This window comes from Hippocampus comes, unplaced genomic scaffold (assembly GCF_001891065.2).
Source record: "Hippocampus comes isolate QL1 unplaced genomic scaffold, H_comes_QL1_v1.1 scaffold135, whole genome shotgun sequence".
Lineage (NCBI taxonomy): Eukaryota > Metazoa > Chordata > Actinopteri > Syngnathiformes > Syngnathidae > Hippocampus > Hippocampus comes.
This window is the reverse complement of record NW_017805583.1, coordinates 2,386,691-2,412,469: the sequence shown is the minus strand read 5'-3', so window position 1 is coordinate 2,412,469 and position 25,779 is coordinate 2,386,691. Positions and strand designations below refer to the sequence as shown.

The following is a 25,779-nucleotide window of genomic DNA, read 5'->3' as shown; positions in this document are numbered from 1 at the left end:
CATGGGGCAGATTTGGCCTGCCACGGCCCCCAAAGCAAATAGTGTGTCAACTTAGTGTTTCTTCAGATACAAAACTAATTTAGGTGAATAACAATTGCCTGAAATTATAAAATAATAAAATCAGAAAAATACAATGGCAATTCCTACGCTTTTCACTTGATGACCACTGCAACGTACGGTACAGTAAAGACGTCCATCAGCGAAGGCTCCTCCCGTCCAGCTGGAGGCACTAAATGGCGAATATTTCGCCAAAGAAGAAACCGGCGAAGACTGAAGACACCAACCAGCAGGCAGCTAATACGAGCACCAGGCAAGGCAATGCAAACTCCAGTCAGCAGAGTAACAACAGTGCAGTATTTATCTCCTAAAGACTTTCACTTGCCAGTTTAATACTACCTATTAAATGTCTTTCTTGTGTCGAACCAACAGTAAGGATGAAATGTAACGTTCTCAACGGCTAGTTGGAGCCATGACTTGGTGCATTTAATTCTAACGCAACAAACAGGAATGACAGTTGCACCTATTACGTAATATAGTTGTTTGGGCTGGACTAATATTGGTCATGTATTCAATTCCTTATTGCGAGAATGAATGTGTTTAAGACAATAACATCCTTGTCAAACGTAGTTTATGCTATCTCATCTCATCAATGCATGCCATAACTTGTCACGCAGGTGGCATATGTTCGACTTCCAGAATGTTGATATGAAGTGACTAAACTTTTACTTCTCTTGAAAAGTGTCTTTTTTTTTCAATTGTGTCGTATGAGTGGCTTTCGATATTAATGGTGGGAAAAGTTTTTAACTGATCTATCTTGCTCTAATTTATTATCTAACAAGTTTGAACAGAACTGTGTCGACTTTAAATATCCATTGCACTGTCATTTGTGACGGTAGGACTGCTGTTGGAGCCGTTGCTGAGATCATGAGCTAAAGTTAATCTGTCCACCACTCAGCATCAACTATGTCTGTCCACTGCCTCCTCCGCTGCACCATCAGGTAACTGGAGCGCGTTGGACTATTCAGAACAAAATCAATATTAAGGTTAGGTTAAAAGAGGTGATGGCTTTTATCTCGAGAGCCACATGAACTACAGTTAGGTTAAGTTGATATGTATTTTATACACTTGGGTGCTTTTGAAATAAAACAGATGATCGAGCATAGACATAAATCTGTACAAAGAGATTTCACCGATGCATGACATGTCATGTCATGGAGCATTCTAGAGTGATGTGAATTTCATGCAGAGTTCATCTATTTTGTTGAGGGGCTTAAAAATAGAAGAACAAAATGTGAATTAATTGTAAATCTTTAATACTTCATTGAAACCTATTGACATCACCGATGGACAAACAAGTAGCCCAAAACCTCAATTGCTGCTTGTTTGTGGGTCTTTTTCCTCCTTACTTACTCATTTTAAAATACACAGTAGCAATTCATTATTACATTTCTATACTGTACTCTTTGTTTTATTTCCCTTTGCTATGTGACACACATACAATTCTGATTCTGACTCTCGCTGAAGCTCTTGAGTCATGAACATACGATGACATACATACATAAGTGATTATGTGGATTGCAACTGTGTGTATCGAGCAATTTCCGTGTGATTGACTGGTAACTGTTCGAGGAACTATGCTGTGTCTCCCCCGAAGTCTGGTGGGATCGGCTCCAATTACCTGTGACCTTAATGAGGACAAGCAGTATAAAATATGGATTGATGTATGTATTGAACCAGTTCATGATGATATATCAGAGAACACTACTTTCATTTCTCTTCCTTGAAACTGAACAACATGAATTAGAATGTGCTACAAGGGAAAGCACTTCTCTTAGGTTGGCATATTAGTGTATAACATTTTTTTGTAGTGTGTGTGAGTGTTCAGTATTTCTATGCTACTGTTTGAAGAAGTTTCTCTGTTCATGTTTTGTTTTGTTTTGTTTTTTTCTGTAGACTGGAAAGAAAACATGTAGCCACACATTTATTCCTGCAAAGAGCTCTGTCTGGAGCAGACGCTGTCAATGCTCTCAGACCATTTTACTTTGCCGTCCATCCTGACTTTTTTGGTCAATATCCCAGGGAACGGGTAAGTCAGTCATTCATGCATCCAGAATTTTGCGTTTCCTTGACCATGCCACAAATCCATCATGATTTGCTTTATAAACATGTGCCTATGAGTATAAGGTAGAATCTGGATGATTGAATGCAGTGGTTCTCAAGCTTTTTTTTATTGAAATGCCCCTCCCCCCACTTTGGAGGATGCACCCCACAACGCAATATCTATTGTAACAAAAGTGGTCGAGGTTAACTTTTATTAAGGGGTAAAAAAAAAAAAAAAAGAAAATTTATTTGATTTAGAAGAGCAATCCAATTGGCATGAATGTCAGTTTCCGACAAATCAAAAATGTTTATATTATTTATTAAAATGCGATACTGCATCTTTCCACTGAATTACCAACAATTCCTAGTCAATGATCACAATCCTCATGAAAAGTTTCCGACGTGGAATATTTCCAAAATTGCCCAACTTAAATTGCCATGGAAATTTATCCGAAACTTTCCATAAATTGAGTGAAAAATGTCTCCCCCTTTGCAGCCCTAGTCGTGATGAGCAACACAAAGTCTGTGCCAGCTGCCACATAGACGATTGGTGGAACAACCTGGCTTTGCCATTCCGTGTCACTGCTGTTTATACTGGACAGGACAGGAAGATGGAAAAAGCCACAAATAGTCTTGTTTTTTGCATTGGAGACAAATTGGGCAGTTACCTGCCAGACCCATTGGATGGAGTTGTGATGAAATATAGTGTGTGTATGGCAGTGGGCACCCACTCTGTAATTCTCTTCACCACCACCAACAAGACAGAAGTAGAACCATCGAATCAGGAACTCCATGACACCATGGTGGCACTCTGCTGAATGGCATTTTAGCAAAATTTGTAATGCCAGATTTCATAGAAATTCCTTCCTCGAAATCTTGCTGTCCCCAAAGGATTTGTCCAATGTTTGTAACGTCACGCCGCTGGAGGCTCGTTGCATCATATTTGTATGAGGTGTTTATGGGTTTGATTTGATTTACAGGAAGTGAATGAAAATTCCTTGAAGAGGTTAAATGGCTATTTGGAAAATCTCCTGAAACCTGGCTCACGTTCAATTCAGCCGATGAAGCTCACTTTTTATGTGAGAGACACAAAAGACAGCAGTGACATGCAGCAAGATCTTCTGACCTCAGGTACAGATTTTATACTGCAATATTGGCCACCGTATCCATCTGTTGTCTTACTATAGAAGCTTGAAACATTCTTACTTGGTTTAAGGGTTCCGTTCAGTGAGCTTTGTCTTGCGCACCAGCGATGTCCTGAGCACAGTGACGAACGTGTTGAAGTCCTGCAGTCTGCCCATGGAGCACATGAAGGAACTTGAAGCAGTTGCTAAATCTACTCAAAGTCCAGCTGAAGCCGCCGTTCCTTTCTCCAGACCCATCAAGTGGGATAAGAGCTACTATACCTTCACTGGCTTCAGAGACCCTGAGGTGGAGCTGCAGCATGCCGCAAGAGTTGAACCGACTCTCAAGTTAGTCACGCTGGGCTCACGCGTCACGATGGAAACTAATTTGTTTGACTGACTGATTTGCTTATACTGTACACACATAGTTGAGTCGCGAGACAAGTGGCTAATTGACATAATACCCGCCTCCACGCTGAATTTCTCTGTCAAAGATTTGGCAGTCTGCCACTTTAAAACTATGGCCAGGCTACACTGTCTCAATAGTCACATTAATGTAAGGTTGATAAGACTAAAACATATTAGTAATAAATACCGTACTGTAACAATAAAACTTTACCTTTTGAAATAGGAACTGTAAACTTGAGGTGATGAATAGAAGGGGCGACTGGGGCAGATGGTTGTCAACCTGATACGCATCGTCAGTGACGTTCTATAAGCCATGTTTTCTTCAGCATGGTTTTCTTCTACATCTGAGGAGGTTTCAAAAAAACAGGCAAAAAAGTCTTCTTTTTTTTTTTTAAGTAACATGGGTTTTTTGGTGTATTTTAACACAGATGATAAGTCAGCTTTCAAAGAGGACTACAGAAATCTGACAATATATACTGATGAGAGACTAAAATTCTGAGGTTTTTGACAATTCAAACAATGGCTCTAAACGATTAATCGATGATCAAAATTATTTAGTTCAGTATCGATCAGGTGTCCATTAATCGTTGCATCTCTTATTAAATGTTTTCAACAGTTGTTGACACAATGACGGTGGGGGGAATTTGGGTTTGGCAATATTTCCGCTGAATTCCTCACATAAGCGGAAGCTCATGCACTAATTGACAACTGTGATTCTGTGACTTGATTATGAAGTGCTGTCTCCATGAGGGAAAATACAATTCGTGCTGTCTTTATCAGGGCTCACGTTTTTGTTTTTGCGGTTCACCCTTGCTCCTTTTTTTGTTTTGTTTTTACTTTTTTTTTACATGAGGCTCAACAAACAGGTGATGAGGAGTAACCAAAACACTTCACTCTCTGTTGGTGACTGCTGGCATAAACTGGCATCTAAATGTACGTAGTGTAATTTTATCTTTTCTTTGGCAGCATGTGGCTTCAAAACAATGAGTCAGAAGCGACGAAGAAGCACAATGATAGTCTTCCTCGGAGAGAAGAACTCAAACGGTTGAAAAAGGAACTGTGCCAAAAATTTGACCTGGCAGACATCAGGTACACTCATCGTTCACTGGTTCGGAATAACTCCAGAAAAAAATGCATGCAAATATCAAATCGCCTTGAACCAATACAAAAACAGATTAAACTGAGAGCGACAAAATATGAGTTGCCAATTTTAGGACTTGTGACTTGTTTGGCTAAAACTTAGGAAAAACACAGCATCACTTTGATATATTAATGTCATTCTTTCAAACATGGCAACTTACTGCATGCTAGACTTGCTGCTTCCCCAATGTAATCTAACTCGCTTCAAACCGTTATTTACAAACCCCAATTCAAATTCAGTTATCAGCATGAAAAGGATATTGCAAAAAACAAAACAAAACAAAACACTGATTCACGGACTTAGAGCATGTTTTATTTTGAATACAAAAAACATCAAACAGGCATCCTACTTTTTGTTAAGATATTGTAAATAGCACCAAACTGATTTTTTATGTTTTACATGAGGCTCAACAAACAGGTGATGAGGAGTAACCAAAACACTTCACTCTCTGTTGGTGACTGCTGGCATAAACTGGCATCTAAATGTACGTAGTGTAATTTTATCTTTTCTTTGGCAGCATGTGGCTTCAAAACAATGAGTCAGAAGCGACGAAGAAGCACAATGATAGTCTTCCTCGGAGAGAAGAACTCAAACGGTTGAAAAAGGAACTGTGCCAAAAATTTGACCTGGCAGACATCAGGTACACTCATCGTTCACTGGTTCGGAATAACTCCAGAAAAAAATGCATGCAAATATCAAATCGCCTTGAACCAATACAAAAACAGATTAAACTGAGAGCGACAAAATATGAGTTGCCAATTTTAGGACTTGTGACTTGTTTGGCTAAAACTTAGGAAAAACACAGCATCACTTTGATATATTAATGTCATTCTTTCAAACATGGCAACTTACTGCATGCTAGACTTGCTGCTTCCCCAATGTAATCTAACTCGCTTCAAACCTTTATTTACAAACCCCAAATTCAAATTCAGTTATCAGCATGAAAAGGATATTGCAAAAAACAAAACAAAACACTGATTCACGGACTTAGAGCATGTTTTATTTTGAATACAAAAAACATCAAACAGGCATCCTACTTTTTGTTAAGATATTGTAAATAGCACCAAACTGATTTTTTATGCATGCACCTAATTGTGATTGTCAGTACTGTATGGAGGAGACTTACTGTACACAGGAATGATTACCTCCACCATTAGAGTAATTCGACTGGGTTTTGGAGTTAAAAGAAACAGTGCATTTTCTTTTTCTTGTTTCGTTTTTAAATGAACATGGACCAAAAATAATTGTCTCTTAGGCGGGCTGGAACAGTTGACATTTGACTTCATTTTAAGACGGGATGAGTGCGCATCAGCCCACAGCAAATTTAGCATGTGTTGCCATATTACATGAGGTCCAATGTGCAGGTGGCAGCGCAGTTGGGGAGTGACCCACAGGCGCTCTCAGCTTCAGAGTCTGAATCGACTGGCTGTGCAGAATCCAGAGGCCATGCTCAACCTGCAAGGTAAAAAAAAAAAAAAAAAAAAAAACTGTCATTGGGGCCATGATCAGCTCATTCAATGTGATATCAATCTGTCTGTTGGAACAGCGGTCAACGCTGCCTCGGTTGAAATTGTTGTGGTCTATTACAAGCATATACTACTAAATGTTAAACTGTCATGGTGCGGTAGTATCCCTTCTTTTCTGATTTATGGATGTCACACTACACTAACATTAAACATTTTGCCAAGTCAAGGTAGGCTATCCTGACCTAAAAGGATTCAATGCTTTAATTAAAGGAACGATTGTGTTGCCGCACATAAAATGTTACAACGTGAGGGACAATCTTGAGCTGCCTGAAAATTGTAGATGTGTATCATATGCACAGTAAAACCAATGATAGCACTAACCAATTAATCTGGGTGTTTACAACATGCCATACAGAAAGCCGTTGCCGTGTCGGGCATTTTGACATAGGGGCAGAATAAGTACATATTACACTAAGGGTGTTTTGTTTTGTTTTTGTTTTTTTCAGTGGCTCAATTCATAATCACCATCAGGTGCCTTCCGTGGGCGCATTCGAGAATGATATAAAAACACCTCACCTCTTGCCTATGCCACTTGTCGAATGCACTACGACAACTGGAGTTCCTGCTTCTGCGGGGGTTGAAGTCGCATTTGCCGAAAGAAAGATCATTGGCACGGGAGCCGGTTTCAGCCTGGGTCCAATTAACACTCGTGCACCCGATGCGATCTGCTCAATGTTTGCTGAAACAATATTTCTTTATCCCTTGGAATGTTGAAGAAACTTTTGCCACTCGCTTCACCATTAGTGCAACCAACTGCTACACAATGAAAGAACCATTAAGTGCTAATAAAGCACATGGAGAGCAACTGAACGCGAAGAGCAAACAACTGCATGCCACAGTAGCCACTAAACAGCTCCGCAAATACCCGAAGACAACATGATGCGAGATTGAAACCGCAGATTTGAATTGTACTTTGTGATTGAACTGCTGATTACCAATTATCTAATCACTTTTTAGTGACAGCTATGCATTGTAAAGGGGTTCTTGAGGGGAAAACATTCCAATCTTTGTTTTCTGACCTCTAAAGGGAAATGTTGTACCGCCGTATCTTGTCATCCAAAAACAATTTCCACTTGATGATGAATGAGCTCATGTAAATTCCTTTCCTTTTATCATCCAGGTTACACCGTTGTGTTTGCTGACCAATCCGGGATGAACGCCTCTGGCCATGTCATGCTGGGAACTGCGGATGTTCACCACCAGTGGACCAAAGTAATGCGCTTACTTCCATCTGCCTTGAGGCATGTTAGATCTCCCCTCCGTGCTCACCTGCGGGGCTCGTGTGCTTCACAGATGTTTGAGCAGCTTCCCGCCTTCCGTATCCTGCAGCAGCAGACAGAGTGGCTCAAGGAGAGGATCAGTCTCCTCCTGGGTGGGACTCGAGTCGTTCACACAGAGAGGCTGGGACCGGTGGAGCCCATCACAGAGCTCTATGGCACTCTTTACACCTTCCATAACAATCTGATATCGCAGAGGCTTTGTCTCCACCCCAGAAGCCTCGAGGGGCTCAACATGATATTGGAGAAGTAAACGCTCTCATTTTTTAATGATCAGTGTGGCCTGGACATTCTCGATGAAGTTGACATGATTTGTCTTAATTTCCATCAGGGGCCACTCGAGCCCCAGCCTTCATGAGATGGGGCACTTCATCATACCTACCAACTGTGACCCGCCCAAGCTGCGGGCTTTCCTCCAGAGCCACGCACCCAATGCCAGACAACGCAGTCAACGAAAAAAAATGTGAGTCGTACATAAATAAAGCAAAACTAATTTTGGTTCATTAGTTGTGTGAACAGCTAACTTCTTTGAAATATCAAGAAGCACCTGTTTTTACCAAAACTAGTTATTTCTCAGGAATAATCAGGCTCAATAAAAATAACCCCAAATACTTATTTGACACGTTCAGAGGGAGACCCCCCTCTCCGAAGGCCACTCCCTGCAGCGTTTTCATCTTGTTAAATGGATTTTTATATCATTCTGGCAAACATTGTTTACCAATATTGTGTCGGAACGTTGCACACTCGGCATCCGTTGCAGCCTGGCCATCCTGGAAGGGGGATTCTCCCATCTGCGGCCCCTTCTCAAGGTTTCTCGTTTTCCCCCAGATTATTTTATTTTTTTTTTTTTAGATTTTCCTTGCCCTCCTGGTCAGGGAGTGTCGTGATTACTTGTCAACTGTGGGCATGTGAAGGCCTTTAGGATCTGTTTGCAATTCAGGGCTATATAAAATAAATGTGACTTGACTTTGTGTATGCGCAGGCTGCAGGCAGAAGAGGAGGCTGTGATGAAGATGTGTCTCCAGAGTCTTTCTCTTCGGGGTCTTTCCAAGGAGCCCAGTGTCACCTCCAGCCAGATGATTCTTTGCTGTAAAAGGCTGTTACAGCAGCGTTCACCCCTCTTGCTGGGCCTCCATATTTGTGTTTCTCACTTCTACTCAGTAATGCAGGACGGAGACCTCTGCATTCCTTGGGACTGGAAAGGTTGAACCTGAGGAGATTCAGTAAGTCCGCAACGTACCGTTTGCAGTTTCGTTTGTACCAGGTAACAAGTATTTTATAGCAGTTTAATAATGTGAACCTACATCTGTTGCTAGTCAACAAGAATTGAAGGAGAAACAATGTAGTATTAAAGCTAGTCAGTTCACATTGAGCTAACTAAATGGTCGTTTAGTCCACTGATATTTTAATAAATGATGAATCATTTAGGAAGCAGCACTTTATTCTTTGCTGAAGATGACCAAATAGAGGATCTCTGTCAGTGTGTAAACTAAATAAGTTTTGCCATTGCTTTACTTGAGTATTTGGGAAACGTGATGATTCAGCCGCAAGTCTGTAACATTGGTTGTGTTCAGGTGGGATCAGTCAAGACAATGTAAATTCAACCTAACAGTTAGGTCTGTTCGATTTTGTACTTATGTACACGTGGCTCAGTCCGTTGGCAGTTATTTGGACACACGTGGCAGTGAACTGTTCCCTATTTTGTGCACTTTATTGTGGAATTTAGTTTTTAACCAAAATAAAAGTTGCCTTATTCAACTGATCTGTTTGGGATTAAACCGTGGCTCGTTGTCTCTCTCTCATCTACCAGTTATATTGTCAAATGTTTAGCAGCTAAATTTGATTATTTTGGATTCAGTCAAGCCCTTTTGAAATGTGACCTGTGAAAAGAACTATAATCAATCAAATGTGTGAGCATTAGTAGTGGCAGTACATCCGCCTCACAGTGGAGGTGTTGAGTTTGAATGTTGGCTCAGGACTTCCTATGTGAAGTTTGAATTTTCTCCACCTCAAAAGGTGTGTGAATGTGGGTGTTGTGAGTGAGTGAGGATCCAGGTCAGCTAATAACCCTAATTAGGAGAAGCGCTATACAAAAAGAGTGCATGGAGTTATTTCCTCAGCACATATCATTCATATACTGTGCTCATCTGGGTTTCTACATGCATTGCTGTATTTACAGTTCTGGTGATAAATTTACATACTTCGGACAAAATTTGTAAAATGTGTCCCATTATGTCAAAGTCAAACACATTTTATTTTTAATGGGATTAAAAATAAACGAAGGCATTTCACCATCATGGAACAAAACAGCAATAAAGAAAATGAGAATGGTCCCAGCATGTTTAAAATATTTAAACTGTATTGATACTTCACATATTTGAGACAAAGCGTACAACAGTACACATTTGCATAAAACTGATTATAAAACCTTATACAGTAACATTCATCAACATCGCCTTCTGAGAGAAGCTAAGAGGCTTGTGTTGGTGACATAGAAGACGGCTCTCACTTGACTTGTAGGCTTTTGGTTGACTCGGAGACTCTTCTGCTGGAGGTGCTGACTGTGTAGCTGAGTTATTCAAACTGGAGAAAAACTGGGTCGCACTATGATGCTCATCTTGTCTTCTTATTAGTTGAAATAGATTTATGGTTTCTTTTTTTTTAATCAGCCAGTGCTTTTTTTTTTTTTGTGAAGGAAAAAAAAAACCTCTTACCAAGCCGAAAATTTCGGCTGTCACTTCAGTCTTTGTTGGAGCTGTCACTGCTTCTTTGTGACATGTCAAAAAAAAACAAACAAACAGCTGACTGGGTTGGGAAATCTTCAAACTACCGGCGTGTTAAGGCTGCGAACCAACCTCCCTGCCGTCCCCATTGAAGCAGTGTGTCCCTGTTGATGGTGCCATCTTCGACGTGCAGGCTGACATGCTAACTTTCAACTGACTGGAATGTATCCATCCATCCATTTTCTGAACCGCCTTATCCTACCAAGGGTCGCAGGGGGTGCTGGAGCCAATCCCGGCCGTCTTCGGGCAGTAGGCAGGGGACACCCTGAACTGGTTGCCAGCCAATCGAAGGGCACACAGAGACAAACAACCATGCACGCTCACACTCACAATGAGGGACAATTTAGAGTGTTCAATCAGCCTGCCATGCATGTTTTTTGGAATGTGGGAAGAAACTGGAGTACCCGGAGAAAACCCACGCAGGACCGGGGAGAACATGCAAACTCCACACAGAAACCCACGACCTCTGCACTGTGAGGTCGACACTGGCTGCCTGACTGGAATGTACCGGTTTGAAAGAGTCAAAGCAACTGATGAACTCAATCTAGCCACACAAGGACAGAATAACACTGTAAAACAAAGAGTCAAACATGGTATAGTAAATAAAATTTTATTTTTTGATTCAGACCAATAGGCAAAATGAATTAAAAATGAGGATGACCTCAGTAAGCCTCAGTCTAGGATCACTTCTCACATCCGGGAGCATTCAGATTTGCATTTCATACGGCTCTTGATGCTGAAGTCGGAAGCATAATAAATAGCAAGGCTCCTCAGAGTGAGTGTGTCAGTGGTCGAATGGGATCAAGGTGATTATGGAGGCTCATTTACGCTGGACTTGTGTGAACGATGAGGGAAGCTGGATTGGCTGCATGGGTTTCTTGCGGGAATCTGGCGACACCCTCTGGACTGCAGGAGGCAGCAGCTGGTTGCGTTTGATGATCTGCAAGGCCAGCTGAGTATTCCCTGAAGACGTGGACACAGGTGATCAGTTTTGAGGCCTCACTCGCATTTTGAACAAATGACGCTTTGGCCTGAGCGCAAAGGCTGCATTCAGACTGCAGACATCTGATTCAGATCAGATTCCCCCTCAAATCCCATTTTGGGGACTGCCTGTCCATGTAGTTTTTAGCAAGTGTACAAATCGAATTTGGCCCTGTTCAGACTGGGCCACATCATTGATGGATCTGACATGTTGCTGCAGCAACGGCATCGGAATGGCAGTGTCCTCTTTCGCGCGTAGTGTTCAACGTCATATAATTGCAATAGTGGCAGCACACAAAATACTTTCAGAAATTTACTTGTTTCAAAACATACCCTCAAGCTTTGCTTGTTTCACGGTTTTTCGCTACAGTTGTTTTTATTACATTTTTACTCTTGCGTTTTTTAATTCAGTTTGAATTACGTTTTAGAGCAAGTTTGTTTTGTTAAGTTTATTAGTTTTAATAGAGTATTTTTAAAACAGTTACAGTTAAAATATTGCGTTATAAACAAACACACACACACACACACACACACACACACACACAAAACAAAAACATCCCAAATGACTCTTCAACCTCCCTTATTGTGTACGCCTGAACAATAGCAAAATACAGCTCAATAGCAAAATACAGCTCACGTATGACACTGACAAAAACGAAGGACATTTTCTGTCCAATTCATTTTAAAAATAACAATTTTAAATAAAAATTTTAATGGCTTCTTCATTTTATTTCATGAGTTTCTTTCAATATTTATGTTTTTTTTGTTAATTTTCATTAACTATAGTAAAACTTAATTCAAATGTCTTTGCGTAGATGTCACTCTTTGAAGCCAGGGGTCACCAGCGTGAAAGGTTTTGCAGAAATGTATAGAAATAAAGTGTTGCATATTGATATTCATCTGTTTCTTTATACCGTGCAAAATCATTACCATGATCAATCAGTGTCTTCGCATGAATTATCATTCATTATTCATACAAGAGTAACATTATCAAAGGTAATTTGAGCCAATTATTCAAATTATTCTAAATCTGAGTTTGAATGCAGGCTGCTGCCAGCAATGACTGCTTTGATGCGAGCCAACGACAGTGAACTTGTTTCAGAAATGGAGGTGGCAGCTGACCATTCTGTAGCTCCAAGTAGACTCCCAACAAGATGGCTTCAGGTGGAATCTCCTTAGTGTTCACCATCGATGCAGCCTGAAGACGACAACAAACAACATGAAGTGAAATCCTGGAAGAACAGAACTTTTTAAAGCAAACTCAGCTAGGCTGTTCTTGAAAAGGCAAGTAAGTTCATCCAAACAATGTACTCTTGAGAAGCGTTACACAGGGAACCAAGATAATAAATCATGCGGGTGGAAATTAATTTAACAAGCTGCAGTACAGTGGCAAAAGAGAAATAAAATATTGGACACTGGAGACGTAAAATTGGCTATACTGATTCCCTCGCTGAGTTGGAAGTGAACCCATGACGCCGATGTAGAAAACATGTCGCTTTGCGCTCCAAGGACCAATCAATGCCATGCGCTCCAAGGACCAATCAATGCCACGTGAGAGCTGACTGCGTTTACACGGTTACCTGTTGAAGGCACTTGCGGGCTTTGTCATATTCACTTCGTAAGCAGTACGCGCTGCCAAGGTTGAAGAGCATCATGGCTCGAGCTGAAGTCACACTGCTGGGATAACAAAGGGGGGTCTGCTTGCCTGCTGCAGAGAGAGAAAATACACAAACAATGACCAAAACAAGCTCCCACTCAATCATTTTTTTTTATGCACAATAATCAGTGTCATAAGCTGCTATTTACCGTTATTCATAAAACGCAGAAGATTCTGCATTATTTTTGGGTTTGTTTGGGTTAAAGCTGAAATAAAATTTACTTACAAGATTCAACAGGTTCGTCACCCTTATCAGAACCTGCTGAGGAAAAAAAAAGATGCACATCAAATTTGGTACTTAGTAGAAAATTCTTGAGCAAATCATAAAAAAAATGACCTCTGGAAACACCATAACCAGCCTGCAGACAATGCTTAAAGTTTATACTAAATTTGAATCAAAATCGTTCTGCAGCCACACTATGGCAGGTTTATGATATTTCATTTGAAAACTTTTTCTAACATAAAAAAAAAAAAAACTCGTACAAAAGGAAAATATTTTTGAGAGTAAAAAAATCACGTGATAATGTGGTTGCGCAAGTGTGCACAAGGCCGACAAGAACAGCTGAACTTTATTTGGGGTTAATGAGCTGGACTTTATATTGTGGCAGTTTGTGACGACTCCCATTTATGATTTATGTTTGAATGAGATTTGTAAATTCCGAACACAGCAACATCCCCAGGCGTAAAAGGAAGCGCAAGTTGATGGGCTACAATTTCGAAAACTTCTTCCACAAATTAGTTTATTTTATTTTTTTTTTTTAGAACAGACCTTGTCCAGGCTAGAAAATTGTCCCTCAACAGAAGATATTTGCAGCTCCTTTCTGAACACTCAATGTAGCCATTTTATTTATAACCCTACTCATGCGAAAAGTGGCAGACCTGGGTCTTGCTCATTGGTCAGCACCCCAATAGAAACGTCGATGACATTCTCTGGGTTGAGGTGCGCGATGGCATCGGAGATCCGGTCCAATGAAATGAGGGCCTCGGCCGCGTAGAGGTGACCGAGAAACCTGTAGTCAAAAGCCGAAAGTCAAATGATTCCAATCATCAGGTCGCTACAGTGGTTGCGTTTTGAGGTCAAGAAGGACTGTAACAGATCTTACTTGAGCGATCCCGAAACCTTGGGTTGGTGGAGCAGTTTCTCAGCGTGGTTTAAAGCCATCAGGTTGTCTCCTAGTGCTAAGGCCACGTAGGCACTGCATGCCAAGATGGAGCACCTACAAGGTACAGATACGACAGCCCAATTACCTGAAGTTTTGCACTTCCTGATTTTAAAATTCTGCAACTGGCCTGTAATTCGCGGAATGGTTTGGGTCCTAAATACGTGAAAGAAAGGCTGATTAAATATAAGCCCAGCAGTGCTCTCATGTCTGTAGCCTTGGGTCATTTAGTGGAGCCCATAGTTCAAATTCAACTCTCGGAATTACTTCTGAATCAACTGTTGTTTCTAAATGCTCGTCGGTGTTTCGTTTTTGCTTGTGTGAAGAACGTAAAGCTGCCTTGTGTATGAAATAAAGCTGTCTTGCTTTGCCTTAATATTGTATTTGCCTGCACAGCCCTTAGACGGTACAAATATGACAAGTCGAATTACCTGAGGTTTTCCACTTCTTGTTTTCTGAGAGGAGACGATGGCGCCGCGGAGAGTAACCTGTCGGCCTCCTGACCTTTCCCACTGCAAAACAAATGAGGTTTGTCAGAGCACAGGAAAGAGAAGTGACGAGCATACATCGGAGTGACAACACACATGGTAAGGTTGTTCACATTCACAAACACTTGTCATTGTTTTGCGCTTTTTTTAAGTGTCAAATTTAGGATCAACGTGCTGCACACAGCTATTGAGATTTTTTTTTTTTTTTTTTTAAAGCTAGAATCGTAAAATAACATTCCAATAAATTGTGGTAGGTACATTAGTAACGTCTTCGCCATGCATGTGCTTATATTTGTACGAATATCTTGTAATACGCGTGTGTATGTCAGACCTGCAGGCATCACTGTTCTCGCTGCCACTCTCGGTGCTTCCTGACTGACTTGAGCTTTTGGAGCTGTTCTCCATCTTGACGTCCTGCTGTTGGTGTTCAGGCAGCAGCAGCAGAGAGTTCCTTAGGCAAATGGCAGCAAACTCCATACTGGCTACTGGAATGGCTGCCGACTGGCCTTCACTGTGAGAGAGACACACAGAGCAACGTAGAAAATCCAAAGAGGGAATACAATTCAAATGGTGTTAAAATTGCCCTTGCAAGTCCCATATGTATTTCTGTTGTTTTATTGTATGATAAGATGAATGATGAGGTAGTGAGCTCGAGTACTAACCTGTAAATAGTATTTTGCATGGATTGGGATGCCAACACAATCTTGCGATGGTATCCCTGTCCAACAATTGACTGAACAATGCCTTTTTTACACGGTAAACCTTTGCTCTCTTGTTCAGAACCCTGCAAGCAAACAGTGACAAGAGTCCTATTAGAGAGCAAATAGACCAGACCACAAATATACTGCAGAAGGGTCTCAATGATAAATTAGGGAAAGGTGTTCTCCCTATTAAATATGATCCAATTTTGAAAGGCTTAATATCCTTTTTTTTTTTTGTAATTCTTTACAAATGTTTAGATTTCAAAACAATAATACAAAAACACTTGTATAAAAAGGCAAAAGTGCAACACGAAAATTGGGTTAAACGCTTAATCCCAAAGGAAATCACAGAAATTTGATTTGGCATACCCCTTTATTAGCAGAGATGCAACACTCCGCAAGTCGTAGCCACAGTCGAGGGTTTGAATGGTAAACCTGCACCGCCTCAATCAGACACTCGAAGGCAGCCAGAGGCCTGCCGATGTGCAGCAGCTGGATGCCGCAATTATACAGAAGCTCATAGCGTTTGTTGGCTAGTAGAGCACACATGGGGATACCTGTGAATTTCTTGGCTACAAAGGACAAGAGAGAGCAGAAGAAAGGGTCAGTTATTAAATATAAACACAACCCAATCAATGCACTCTAAATAAACACTGAATTCAAGGGATGCTGCAATTCCAAAAATAACATGCATATTGTTGACACAGTCCTGGAGGGTGCACGCATGGGAGTTCGCCCAACCAATTGAAATGTGTTTTGTGGACTTGAAGAAGCGCTCTTCCGTTTCCCTCAGGAAATTCTTTTAGGGGAGGGGCTTCGAGAGGGTGGGATACCGAACCCCCAGATTCAACCCTTTGTTTATTTTGTGCTATTCACACCCTTCAGATTTTCGCTTAAGTCTCCACTGCAGCAGTGTGTAATTTTCAATGGGCAATCTGACAATCCACACCACGTGCCACTTTCATGCTTCCGAGGTATAAATGTACTACTAGAACCAACTTTCTGTCATTCACCTTGCCCATTGCCGCCATCGCCGAGCTGTGCACAAGTGTGGTCGTTTTCTTGTAATGCCTTCTTGAAGTAGAAAATTCCGAGGTTATGTTTCCCCATTGCAAAGTGAATGCAGCCAAGATTGTTCCAGAACATACAACGAACACATTCACCTGGGTGGGCACAATTGAAAAGGGAGATCGTAGGTAAACTACTGAAACGAGAATTACAGGACACACAGAATTTGCAACCGGAGAGTAGAAAAGGGATTCGCTCCAGCATCAGTGGCATGTGAAAACAATGTTAGAACTCGTGCAGAGAAAGACAATCATGAGAGGAAAAGTATAGTCACAGTAACCTGTTTTGATGGGTCCGGGGTGTTCGGCTATATTGGAACTGTTGAGCAGCTTCACTGCTTTCCGGTAGTTTCCTCTCAGATATTCAAAGTTGCTCTTAAGGAAAAGAGACGGCGCAGACTGACATGGAACAGGAATAAAGATTCATGAAATGTTTTTTAAAAAAAAATACATGTCAAAAGCTTTTCAGAGTTTTGATTCCTATTTTACATATCGGTATATCAAAATCAATATTGAAAAGGACAACAGGGATTCCTCGATTTACGACAACATTGCTGCAGTGGTAACAAACAATTCCCTCCAAATGTATTGGAACGGCAAGCTCATCATTCTCCTACGCACGTTTTAACAAATGAATGCTTTAACATGATAATAGTCATATTCTTATTGGACCGATTAACTTAAATTAAGTATGTTTCCTGTAAAAGAGAGTCCGTTGAATTTACAGAATACACCCACGTTATGGCGCATGGTCAAAATGGCACCACCTCTGCCTCAATTTGAGCCAGGAAAAACCTTGGAAAAATCTAAGTACGGTGGTGATCTGGCATGCCTTCTAATGCCACATGATACATTGTCATGTCGATGTCCAAACGAGTTCCTTATACGCCATTCCTCACCTCGAAACATCAGAAACATTCTAAACTGAGGCCCCCTCTTATTTAACATGTTAAGTGATCGTATATATTCCTGTGAATAAAAACAGTTCTGTAATTGAAGTACAGTATGTAGCATTTACATAGGTACCGTTTTGGCCCGAATATAAGACGGCCCTCATTATAAGACGACCCCCTCTTTTTCAAGACTCAAGTTTGAAAAAAGACTTTTTGAACACCAAATTAATTTTTATACAGAAAATAATTACAGTACATCTGAAACAAATGATTATAACAATATATTTGACAGAAAAATCATGTTATTTTGGCTCATTCAAATCTTAATATCTGAACATTTAAATATGTAAACTAAAGTGCAATCACATTCGTAAATGAATGGCTTCTGGTTTTTGAAATGTAAATTCCATCATAACTTCTCCTCAGCTGCCGGTTAACCTGGCCAATCTTCGACCCACTTTTCTCCAGATTGTCGCTACGTTTCTCCATTTTCTGTTATCTCTTCTATTATTTTCTTCTCTTTTCTTTCTTACCGCTATTTTTTATTTTTCTTCTTTGAGCTACCGCTATTTTTATTTTTATTCTTCGTGACAGGGGTTCACTTTGGGCTGGAGAGTCAAGTTCAGCATTCGCTTCAATGGTATCTGGCGCCATCTAGCGTCGTGAATGGGTATAATGTATAGACCGCGAATATAAGAGGACCCACACTTTTTCAGTCTTATTTCAATGCAAAAAAACACCGTCTTATATTCGGGCCAATACGGTATTATTTCTAAGTCTAACATGTAAATGATTCAGTCCTTCAGTTATTTTATTAAACCAAGCCGATTGATTATTTTACATCGAAATTCAAGCATTTCTCCAATCTGTCCTCAAATGGCAAGCACCTGCGGTGACGGTATACACAGAAAATAAAGATTAGACCACAATCATTCAAGAGAACTTTGGCTGCGTTTTGATGTGAAATCCGCATTGTGTGTATTGCTAGGACGGTGCTAAAGAGTTGCTATACGACTCGAAAATAGTGTACTGAAGCGATTTTAGCATTGTTGTGACATCACAAACATATTCTCTCCTGGGTGATGTGATAATGGGGTTCCAAAAGAGACTCACATTTCCTGCTGTGTTCATCACTGACTTTATCTCCCTTTTACACGCTTTGGAGGATTTCATCTGAATGTGGGCTCTTACTTTGTACTGTAAAAGGAGAGCATGAGTCATTATGGAGGGGAAAGCAGAGCGTCAAGTATCTAGTTTAGCTCTTCTCTAGCATACCTGGTGCATCTTTGATTTCGCTGCCTCAATCATGGCTGAAAACTCTGCCTTCTGGTTCCCACCATCTTTGTTGTTCTGGAAAAGAAACATGCAGTTAAAGGCCTACCATAAAGTAAAAAGGAATGGGTGGGCATAATGTTAATCAGTCAAATAAATGTTCAGATTGTTGTTGAATGTGTATTATTTGCATCTTGCAGCAAAAGGGAATTCACGACTTGCCCCATCCCACAGAGGTGCTGTGGATCAGTTTCAACTAGTTTGTGGTCAAAGAAGACCATGACCGACATCCACAAACACCTCCACATTGGCACGACTGCTCAGGGTAGCTTTATTGTGTTCATTTCGAAACAGGTATCGAAAGGAGTTCATTTGCACACAGAGAGGGAGTCTCCTGTCAAATTAAAATACATTTTCTCAACCATTTTATATTTCACTGTGTGTAATGAATCTATGATACGAGATTCCCTTATTGAATTGAACTACGAAAAGTTTTGACTTTTCGTCAAGCTCGTCTGACTGTTGCTTGGCATGTTGGCAAGCGGTAAACTACGAAATGGTTCCTTTCTTTGCAGGTGCCATAAATGTGGCAAGGCTAGACAAAGCTGTTGCCTTCTTTCCAGATTTGAAAGAAGGCAACAGCTTCGCAGCTGTAGAGATGTCTCACACTTTGAATGGTCTTCACATCCCAGGTCAGTCTGAATTTGAAAAACTGTGCAAAGGTGACTTTCAATCTTGAAATTGGGTACCTCTCCTTTGCCGTTCTTGTTGCTTCCTTGTACAGAGAGCTTATCCAGCACAGCCAACAGGTGGAGGGCCTTCTCTGGCTGGAACGTGAGCAGGTACAGATCCACCAGCAGGAAACACACAGCCTGAGCAAACTTCTCTTCTAGGACAAATTACAGAATGACTCCATGCCAAACTGGATGGCTACATGACAAAGCGCAATTCACTAACATCTTTACTTTGCAGATTGCATACATTTTCAAACGCATTGTCATTTCACCACAACATACCAAACGGTTCCAGAAATTGGTAGAGCTTCTCCCCAATAGAAATGGCTTCTGAGTACTGCCGCATATGATAGTGGATAATGGCTTGATTGTAGTACAACAAACTATTTTCAACATCATCCAACCCATCAACATCTTCGGTGGCTGTGTGAACCTGAATGAAGCGATGTATCCAAGGAGGGAAGAGTGTTACGCTATTCTTTACATTTCACTTCAAATTTACAACATTATAAGATGAAAGGAGCTGGAAAAATAGGAGCCCCATCCACTTACCTGGGTCTTCATTGCCATTAGGCTTTGCTTAAGGTTTCCTGTGGTAGTCTGACCACTTTTGTAAAACTCTACAATGGCTTTATTCAAAGCAATCTTGTAGTCGTCTTTATTCAACTCTTGCAGAGCATCAAGGTGTCTCAAAGACTCATCATACTTCTTAGCCTGTGAATACAGCGAGATTGAGAGGGTTACTCTTAAAATGTATTCCGGTACAGGTACCAGTTACCTAGTTAAAAAAAGCACAAACATATTCCAAGTAGCAGAATATTAAAGTAATAAAACTTGAATACTTGTCATTACTGTTGGATTACGGCAATAACAAATACAGAACACAAAATAAAAATAAATATTGCTACAACATACATTTGTATACAGTTGACCTCCGGCTATTTGCCGGGGTGAGGGACTGTGCCTGCTGACAAAAAGCGAAAATCCATTGATAGATAGATCATTGATACGCAACAGTGTGCCACTGCTGGGGCACAATAGTGTAAGAGCTCTTGTGTGCCACTGTAAATGATGAAATTTCACTGAACTGGTTAAAAAAAAATATATATATATATATATAGACGGATGGATAGATAGATAGATAGATAGATAGATAGATAGATAGATAGATAGATAGATAGATAGATAGATTCATTCATTTTCTGATCCGCGCTGAACCAGTTGCCAGCCAATCGCAGGGCACACATAGACGAACAACCATGGGGAGGCCACAGCTGGAATTGAACCCGGTACCTCTGCACTGTGAGGTCGGCGCGCTAACCACTGGACCACCGGGCCGCCTATATAAATATATATTTATATATTTTTTTCTTCCGTATTTTCGCAAATGTAAGACGCACATAAAAGTCTTACATTTTCTCCAAAATGGACGTGGCATTGACCAATGCAGGTCACCTTGTGTGTGCACCAAGTTCCGAAATCTGTGAATGCTGTTGTGCAACTTCGATGGAGGGCCCGCTGGACAAACTGATGTTGTGCCGACATGTTGCTTATAAAGAGGAAAGGCAAACTTAACTGAGGACAGCATGCGTACGTAAAAGTGGGAAGAGTGGACGTGAAAGAGGACGCTAAAGGCAAGCCCCAAGTAGGTGCCTGTCGGAGCATTGTGCAAACCAACATCCCAAAAATCACACCTACGAAGAGACACTCTTTTACGAAACACAGTTTAAACTGCAAGCTATCAACTTCGCCGAGGACCATGGGAATAGAGCAGCCGCGAAATTCAAGCTCAAATAAATCCACAGTGCTTGGTGCTTTTTTTTTTTTTATGAAATGGTGCCATCCATCCATCTTACTTTCGTGCAGACTTTACTCCATCACAGCAGGACTCTGACAGCTCTATGTTTTCTTTAGAAATGTTATTTAAGACAAGTCAGTCCTTCAGTGAGTATGCTCCAAACAGTCAATCGTGGTCACCACACATCTTGGAATTGCTTGAAATGTCAAATGATGCATCATACTACTCAATACATATTTGAGATGTCAATATATTAAGTTTACCCAAATAATAGTCTTGTTAACATTAAGACTAATATTCATCATTGTGGCAACCATCAGGAAAAATGGCCGTTAATTACCAATGGAACTTCCTTATGAGAAAAGATTTCTCAATTTTTTTTTTTTTTTTGCGAGGGGGGAGGGCCCATGTTGTTCATGGAAAATGCTTTTTAGAGGTTCAACCTGTTTTTTTTCTTTCAGTAATTTTTGGGGTTAAAAATATAATAATCCACAAATTAATTCATACTGTGTGTCAATTATAAACAGATTTTCACTATTTATAGTGTAGCCCAGTCCCTATCCTGTGTGAATGATGGGGTCATTCGTACAGTTTATCAAAATTAAAATGGGAACACTCACCACAAACGATTCATATGCACTGGCTGCCATTTCTTTCTCTTGGTCTGTCATTCCGGGTGATGATGAGTTGTCATGCTTTGCCTCATTTTGCTCTGATCAGAAAGAATGTAAATGTGAGAAAATGTGCAACATGACAGTTCATAGTTTTGCGTTGCATTTACACTGTACAGTGGTTACATCAGCATTATCAGTCATATTGCTTGAGCGTTTTTTATTCATTCATACCCTCCAAATCAATTTGAAATGGGTTTGATATCGACATTGCTTTGTTGACCTTCATCACAAAGCACTCGACAGATGCCTATGAAGTTGGAAATAGAATGTACACCAAGACACAGTTGGGCAACCCAAAGCTCCAGATCTGCTATGTCTTTGCAAAATAGAGGAGTAAGAAGAAGTGACTTTTGGCTTTTCCCAGTCAGGGGTCGCCACAGCAAGCAACTCATATGGTATATTTTGCACGGTTTCTACGATGAATGCCCTTCCTGACGTCACCCAACTATTTTTTTATCTGGACTTGAGGAGTGCAGTGGCTACGAATGGACGTGTAGAAGAAAGGTTCTTCAATAAGTATTTTTTTAATTAGTTCATTTTTATTAATTTGAAAATTATGGTTATCATTAAAATATTTATTTTTTTTTTGTTGGTCAAAATATGCACAGCTCACATCTCACAGATCTACAATCGCCTGCAATCATATGTGAAGATGAAGATGATGACACTCAGATTAACAAGGTAAAGTGAGGACTTTAATGGCTATTATTTTGTGAATATACATGTTATACTGTCAAATGAAAGTCTTTTTTTAAGTCAGGCTTACAGCTGACTGCACGTGATGAAATTCATGACGTAATATAGAAGAAGACTCATTCTTGGGTTCCTGCAGGTGGATAATTTCACTTTTGTTTCATACACATTTACTAATATCAACATCGACTACTTTATTTGAAAGTAAACATTTTTGTTGCATGCAGATGTTTCTCTCTGGAGCAGTTAACCGACTTCGTAATTGTCAAATGCTAGTTTCTATTAATACAATACAGTATTTTTTTTCTTTAATCGTGTATGAAGTGTTACCCTCACTTTAGATGTTATAACGGGTTTGTTGTGGTCATTTTTAAGCATTCAAGCTTGCAAGTACCTTCTCTTTGCAAGTATTCTTAAAACGTTTGGTAGGTCAGCAGGCATGTCATCATCGAAGCTGAAAGTTAACGAGGTGCAGAAATGCTACGTAGCCAAACAGCTCGGCAAAACATATACATATCTAAAAAAACAGTAGCATTGGTAGTCACATACACAATAAGTTAATAACCACAGGACTGACAAACTGCATCGAAGTCCATCTTCTCAAGGATCGTATCCCAAGTTTAAGTGCTGGTTCAACTCCTTTGACTTGCTAACTGGCTAACGTTAACCAATGCCCTTACCTGTGTTTTCTGCCATGTTTTGACCTTTCTCACTTCAGATAGAGATGCGCAATCTGCATGTAAAATGAGATAAACGTTCAATTCAATTGATTTGCGGAATACGCGTAAATAATTGAATCATAAGGGACCACTGTCTTCAGCATAGAAGATTGCTCCAACAAAAAAAAAATCTGTCGCGTTTCATATGCTTCTTTGTGGGTAAGGTGCAGTTTGCAACTAAGGCGTAAAAATAAAGTAGCGCCCTCTGTGGGTTGGAGTGAAAACAACTCGAATCAACCCACAAACGCCTGACGTTGGACGCGAAACAAGAACATTGTCAATTGTTATAACAACTTTATTATTTCAGGAGAACAACGATGATGATCAGACACCTGATGGGACATTCAGCATCACATAATGTTTTGATTCCATAGTTCACTCGTAATGTGTTTGGAAGTGAACGCAAAACATTTTCGCATGAATTGTAACTTTTCAATGGAGCTGTAACTATATACGCATGAATAAACCATTGCTAGATAGTTGACACCTGTGGGTGTTGGTGGTTTGATGGGGAGGAGGAAGAAGACTGCCTTGTGATGCCACACACTCTAACATAAAAAAAAAAAAAAAAAAAAAGCCCCCCGGCAGCAGGAGAGGGACATGTAACTTTTCAATGGAGCTGTAACTATATACGCATGAATAAACCATTGCTAGATAGTTGACACCTGTGGGTGTTGGTGGTTTGATGGGGAGGAGGAAGAAGACTGCCTTGTGATGCCACACACTCTAACAAAAAAAAAAAAAAAAAAAAAAGTCGCACGGCAGTCAGAGATGGACAAGTTTAATGCAGTCCTGAAGATTGCAAACAAACAGACTAACCTTGGTTTTGGGTTAGTCTCCTTGTTGACGGCTGGAGGAGAGCAGATCTTCTCCTCTGTGCTCTTCAGGTGTCCCTGCAATGAGCTGAACTTCATGTACGGCATGGTGTTCCTTCTGGTGCCTGCTCTGGCTCTGCTACTGCTGGCTTACATCTTAAGTAAAAAAATGTGGAAGATGATGACAGGGTTTTGCCAACATGGGACTAATTGGTCCTGCTGCAAGAGGATGTCTCACTGTCTGAAGATAATCTTTCAGATCAGCACCACAGCGCTGGTGGCACCATCCAGTTGGATAGCCGTGGCGCTACTAAATGGGAACTACTTTGAGTGTGCAATGACAGGTCTCAACGTGACTGATTACAGTGAGCGTCTCTGCGGAGGTGCCACTTCTCTGGTCGAGTGTCGAAAGGAACTCCACAAATTCCCTTGTGGGAGAGGCAGCAGTATCAATGACAGAGAAGCTGTCCTGCTCAACATCAGGGCTCATTCACAGGTGAGTTTTCAGGTACTCTAAAGCATTGCTCAGCTTTAAACCGTATTTCATCCTTGAAACATGGTACTGTACAGTACAGTATATGAGAAAGTACCGGTAGTAGAAAAAAAAAACCAATAAAAAAAGCACAAAGTCAATACGGTTAAGTCTTTATACACCACTAGAATGGATTAATTTGAAATAAAACAATCATGCCAGTGAAGTGCAGGCTTTCAACAGAAGAGGAATTACATTTTTTAAAAATTTGAAATTAATTAAAATGAAAATGGCACATTTGAAAATATAACTGTGTTTTATACTTGGATAAAAATCCTTGATCCTCAAGTCTGGAGATCCGGCACTCAACCACATTCATTTTCCTTGACTGAAGTGTAGTGTCAACGATCAAAGTATGCATTATGTTAATTAAAGTGGCTTACAACAGTATTAAATATACTTTTTAGTCATAAAAACAACAACAAAGTCTGGGTCTTCTACCCTACTATATTTCAATGTTGGTCATGAAGGTGATTTATTTAACATTTCGATATGAGAAAGTAAAAATCTGTGCTGAAATAATGATCCAATTCAAATGTAAACATTCGATTTCCTCTTGTTCTACATATCGTGTTGTCAATATTTACAGATCCTTGGCTGGCTGTTGATTGCATCTGTCATGTTGTCCAACCTTTTGTTGACCTGTTTGGCTCGGTGCACCTCACCCGTCAGCTACCTACAGCTCAAATTTTGGAGGGTTTATTCTCAGGAAGAGAGCAACCTCATGGACTCCTACAGCATGATCCATGCCAAAGAATTAGCGGAGAGAAACCTGGAAAGTTTCTTCAAACAGACAATGCCCCAACATGTCATCACTCCCTCCAACAAAGATTGGGAGAAAATCTCCGCGCTCTACAAATTCAGCACCAAAGACTACTACTACAGCACGTTACACAAGTATGTGGAGACTGGGATGCCAATGGCCTCAGTGAAATCAATGGAGACACCTGCAGACAATCCTGCTGTTCTTAATTTTGTGGATGAAGGTGGGGTGGGCTTGTAAGGATGTCAGCTGGGCACCCTTCTTTTAGACTTACGTTTGCCAAAAATACTGGCTATGTTTTTAAAAGGCTTGTTCAGGTCAGTCAGGTAACATGAATACATACTGTATTTTCATACACTTGTGAAAATAAAGTCTGAGATTTACAGTCTACATGCTCTGTGGTTTTAAGTAGGCCAAACACTTCCTGTACATGGGTTGCTGGTGATGTTCAACTCCACGTTGTGTATCAAAAA

General features: G+C 40.5%; 3 protein-coding genes across 15 annotated transcripts; 2 read left to right on the top strand and 1 right to left on the bottom strand.

Moving 5' to 3' along the window:
* Positions 1-211: 211 nt before the first annotated feature.
* On the top strand, positions 212-9,338 carry tcaim (T cell activation inhibitor, mitochondrial). Of its 6 annotated transcripts, XR_002169462.1 has the most exons (12): positions 225-339; positions 897-998; positions 1,954-2,086; positions 3,081-3,231; positions 3,317-3,572; positions 4,599-4,721; positions 6,138-6,235; positions 7,420-7,511; positions 7,593-7,825; positions 7,908-8,039; positions 8,559-8,861; positions 8,893-9,338. XR_002169462.1 is itself a non-coding variant. In XM_019880093.1 (11 exons), the coding sequence occupies exons 2-11, from the start codon at positions 964-966 to the stop codon at positions 8,782-8,784; spliced, it is 1,479 nt and encodes a 492-aa protein (XP_019735652.1). In that variant the 5' UTR covers positions 212-310; positions 897-963; the 3' UTR covers positions 8,785-9,338. The 6 variants fall into 6 exon arrangements, 5 of the variants coding, with proteins under 5 accessions (XP_019735652.1, XP_019735651.1, XP_019735655.1 ...); XM_019880093.1 differs by having other exon boundaries at positions 212-310; positions 8,559-9,338; XM_019880092.1 differs by having other exon boundaries at positions 8,559-9,338.
* A 1,719-nt stretch (positions 9,339-11,057) lies between these two features.
* cnot10 (CCR4-NOT transcription complex, subunit 10) lies at positions 11,058-23,364 on the bottom strand. Of its 7 annotated transcripts, none has more exons than XM_019879965.1 (19): positions 23,158-23,364; positions 21,731-21,822; positions 19,865-20,026; positions 19,595-19,745; positions 19,328-19,467; positions 18,582-18,656; positions 18,420-18,503; positions 16,695-16,812; positions 16,360-16,509; positions 15,716-15,918; positions 15,308-15,429; positions 14,977-15,156; positions 14,589-14,669; positions 14,101-14,214; positions 13,877-14,007; positions 13,224-13,259; positions 12,921-13,048; positions 12,463-12,538; positions 11,058-11,322 (listed from the first exon to the last, which is right to left on the bottom strand). In XM_019879965.1, the coding sequence occupies exons 1-19, from the start codon at positions 23,171-23,173 to the stop codon at positions 11,180-11,182; spliced, it is 2,202 nt and encodes a 733-aa protein (XP_019735524.1). In that variant the 5' UTR covers positions 23,174-23,364; the 3' UTR covers positions 11,058-11,179. The 7 variants fall into 7 exon arrangements, with proteins under 7 accessions (XP_019735524.1, XP_019735527.1, XP_019735526.1 ...); XM_019879968.1 differs by having other exon boundaries at positions 12,921-13,045; XM_019879967.1 differs by having other exon boundaries at positions 13,224-13,256.
* LOC109521889 (protein FAM26F-like) lies at positions 21,834-25,696 on the top strand. 2 transcript variants are annotated; one of them, XM_019879986.1, is made up of 4 exons: positions 21,834-22,288; positions 22,393-22,465; positions 24,378-24,507; positions 25,133-25,696. In XM_019879986.1, exons 2-4 carry the CDS (start codon positions 22,437-22,439, stop codon positions 25,544-25,546), a joined length of 573 nt encoding a protein of 190 aa, XP_019735545.1. In that variant the 5' UTR covers positions 21,834-22,288; positions 22,393-22,436; the 3' UTR covers positions 25,547-25,696. The 2 variants fall into 2 exon arrangements, with proteins under 2 accessions (XP_019735545.1, XP_019735544.1); XM_019879985.1 differs by lacking the exons at positions 21,834-22,288; positions 22,393-22,465 and having other exon boundaries at positions 23,811-24,507.
* Positions 25,697-25,779: the final 83 nt, after the last annotated feature.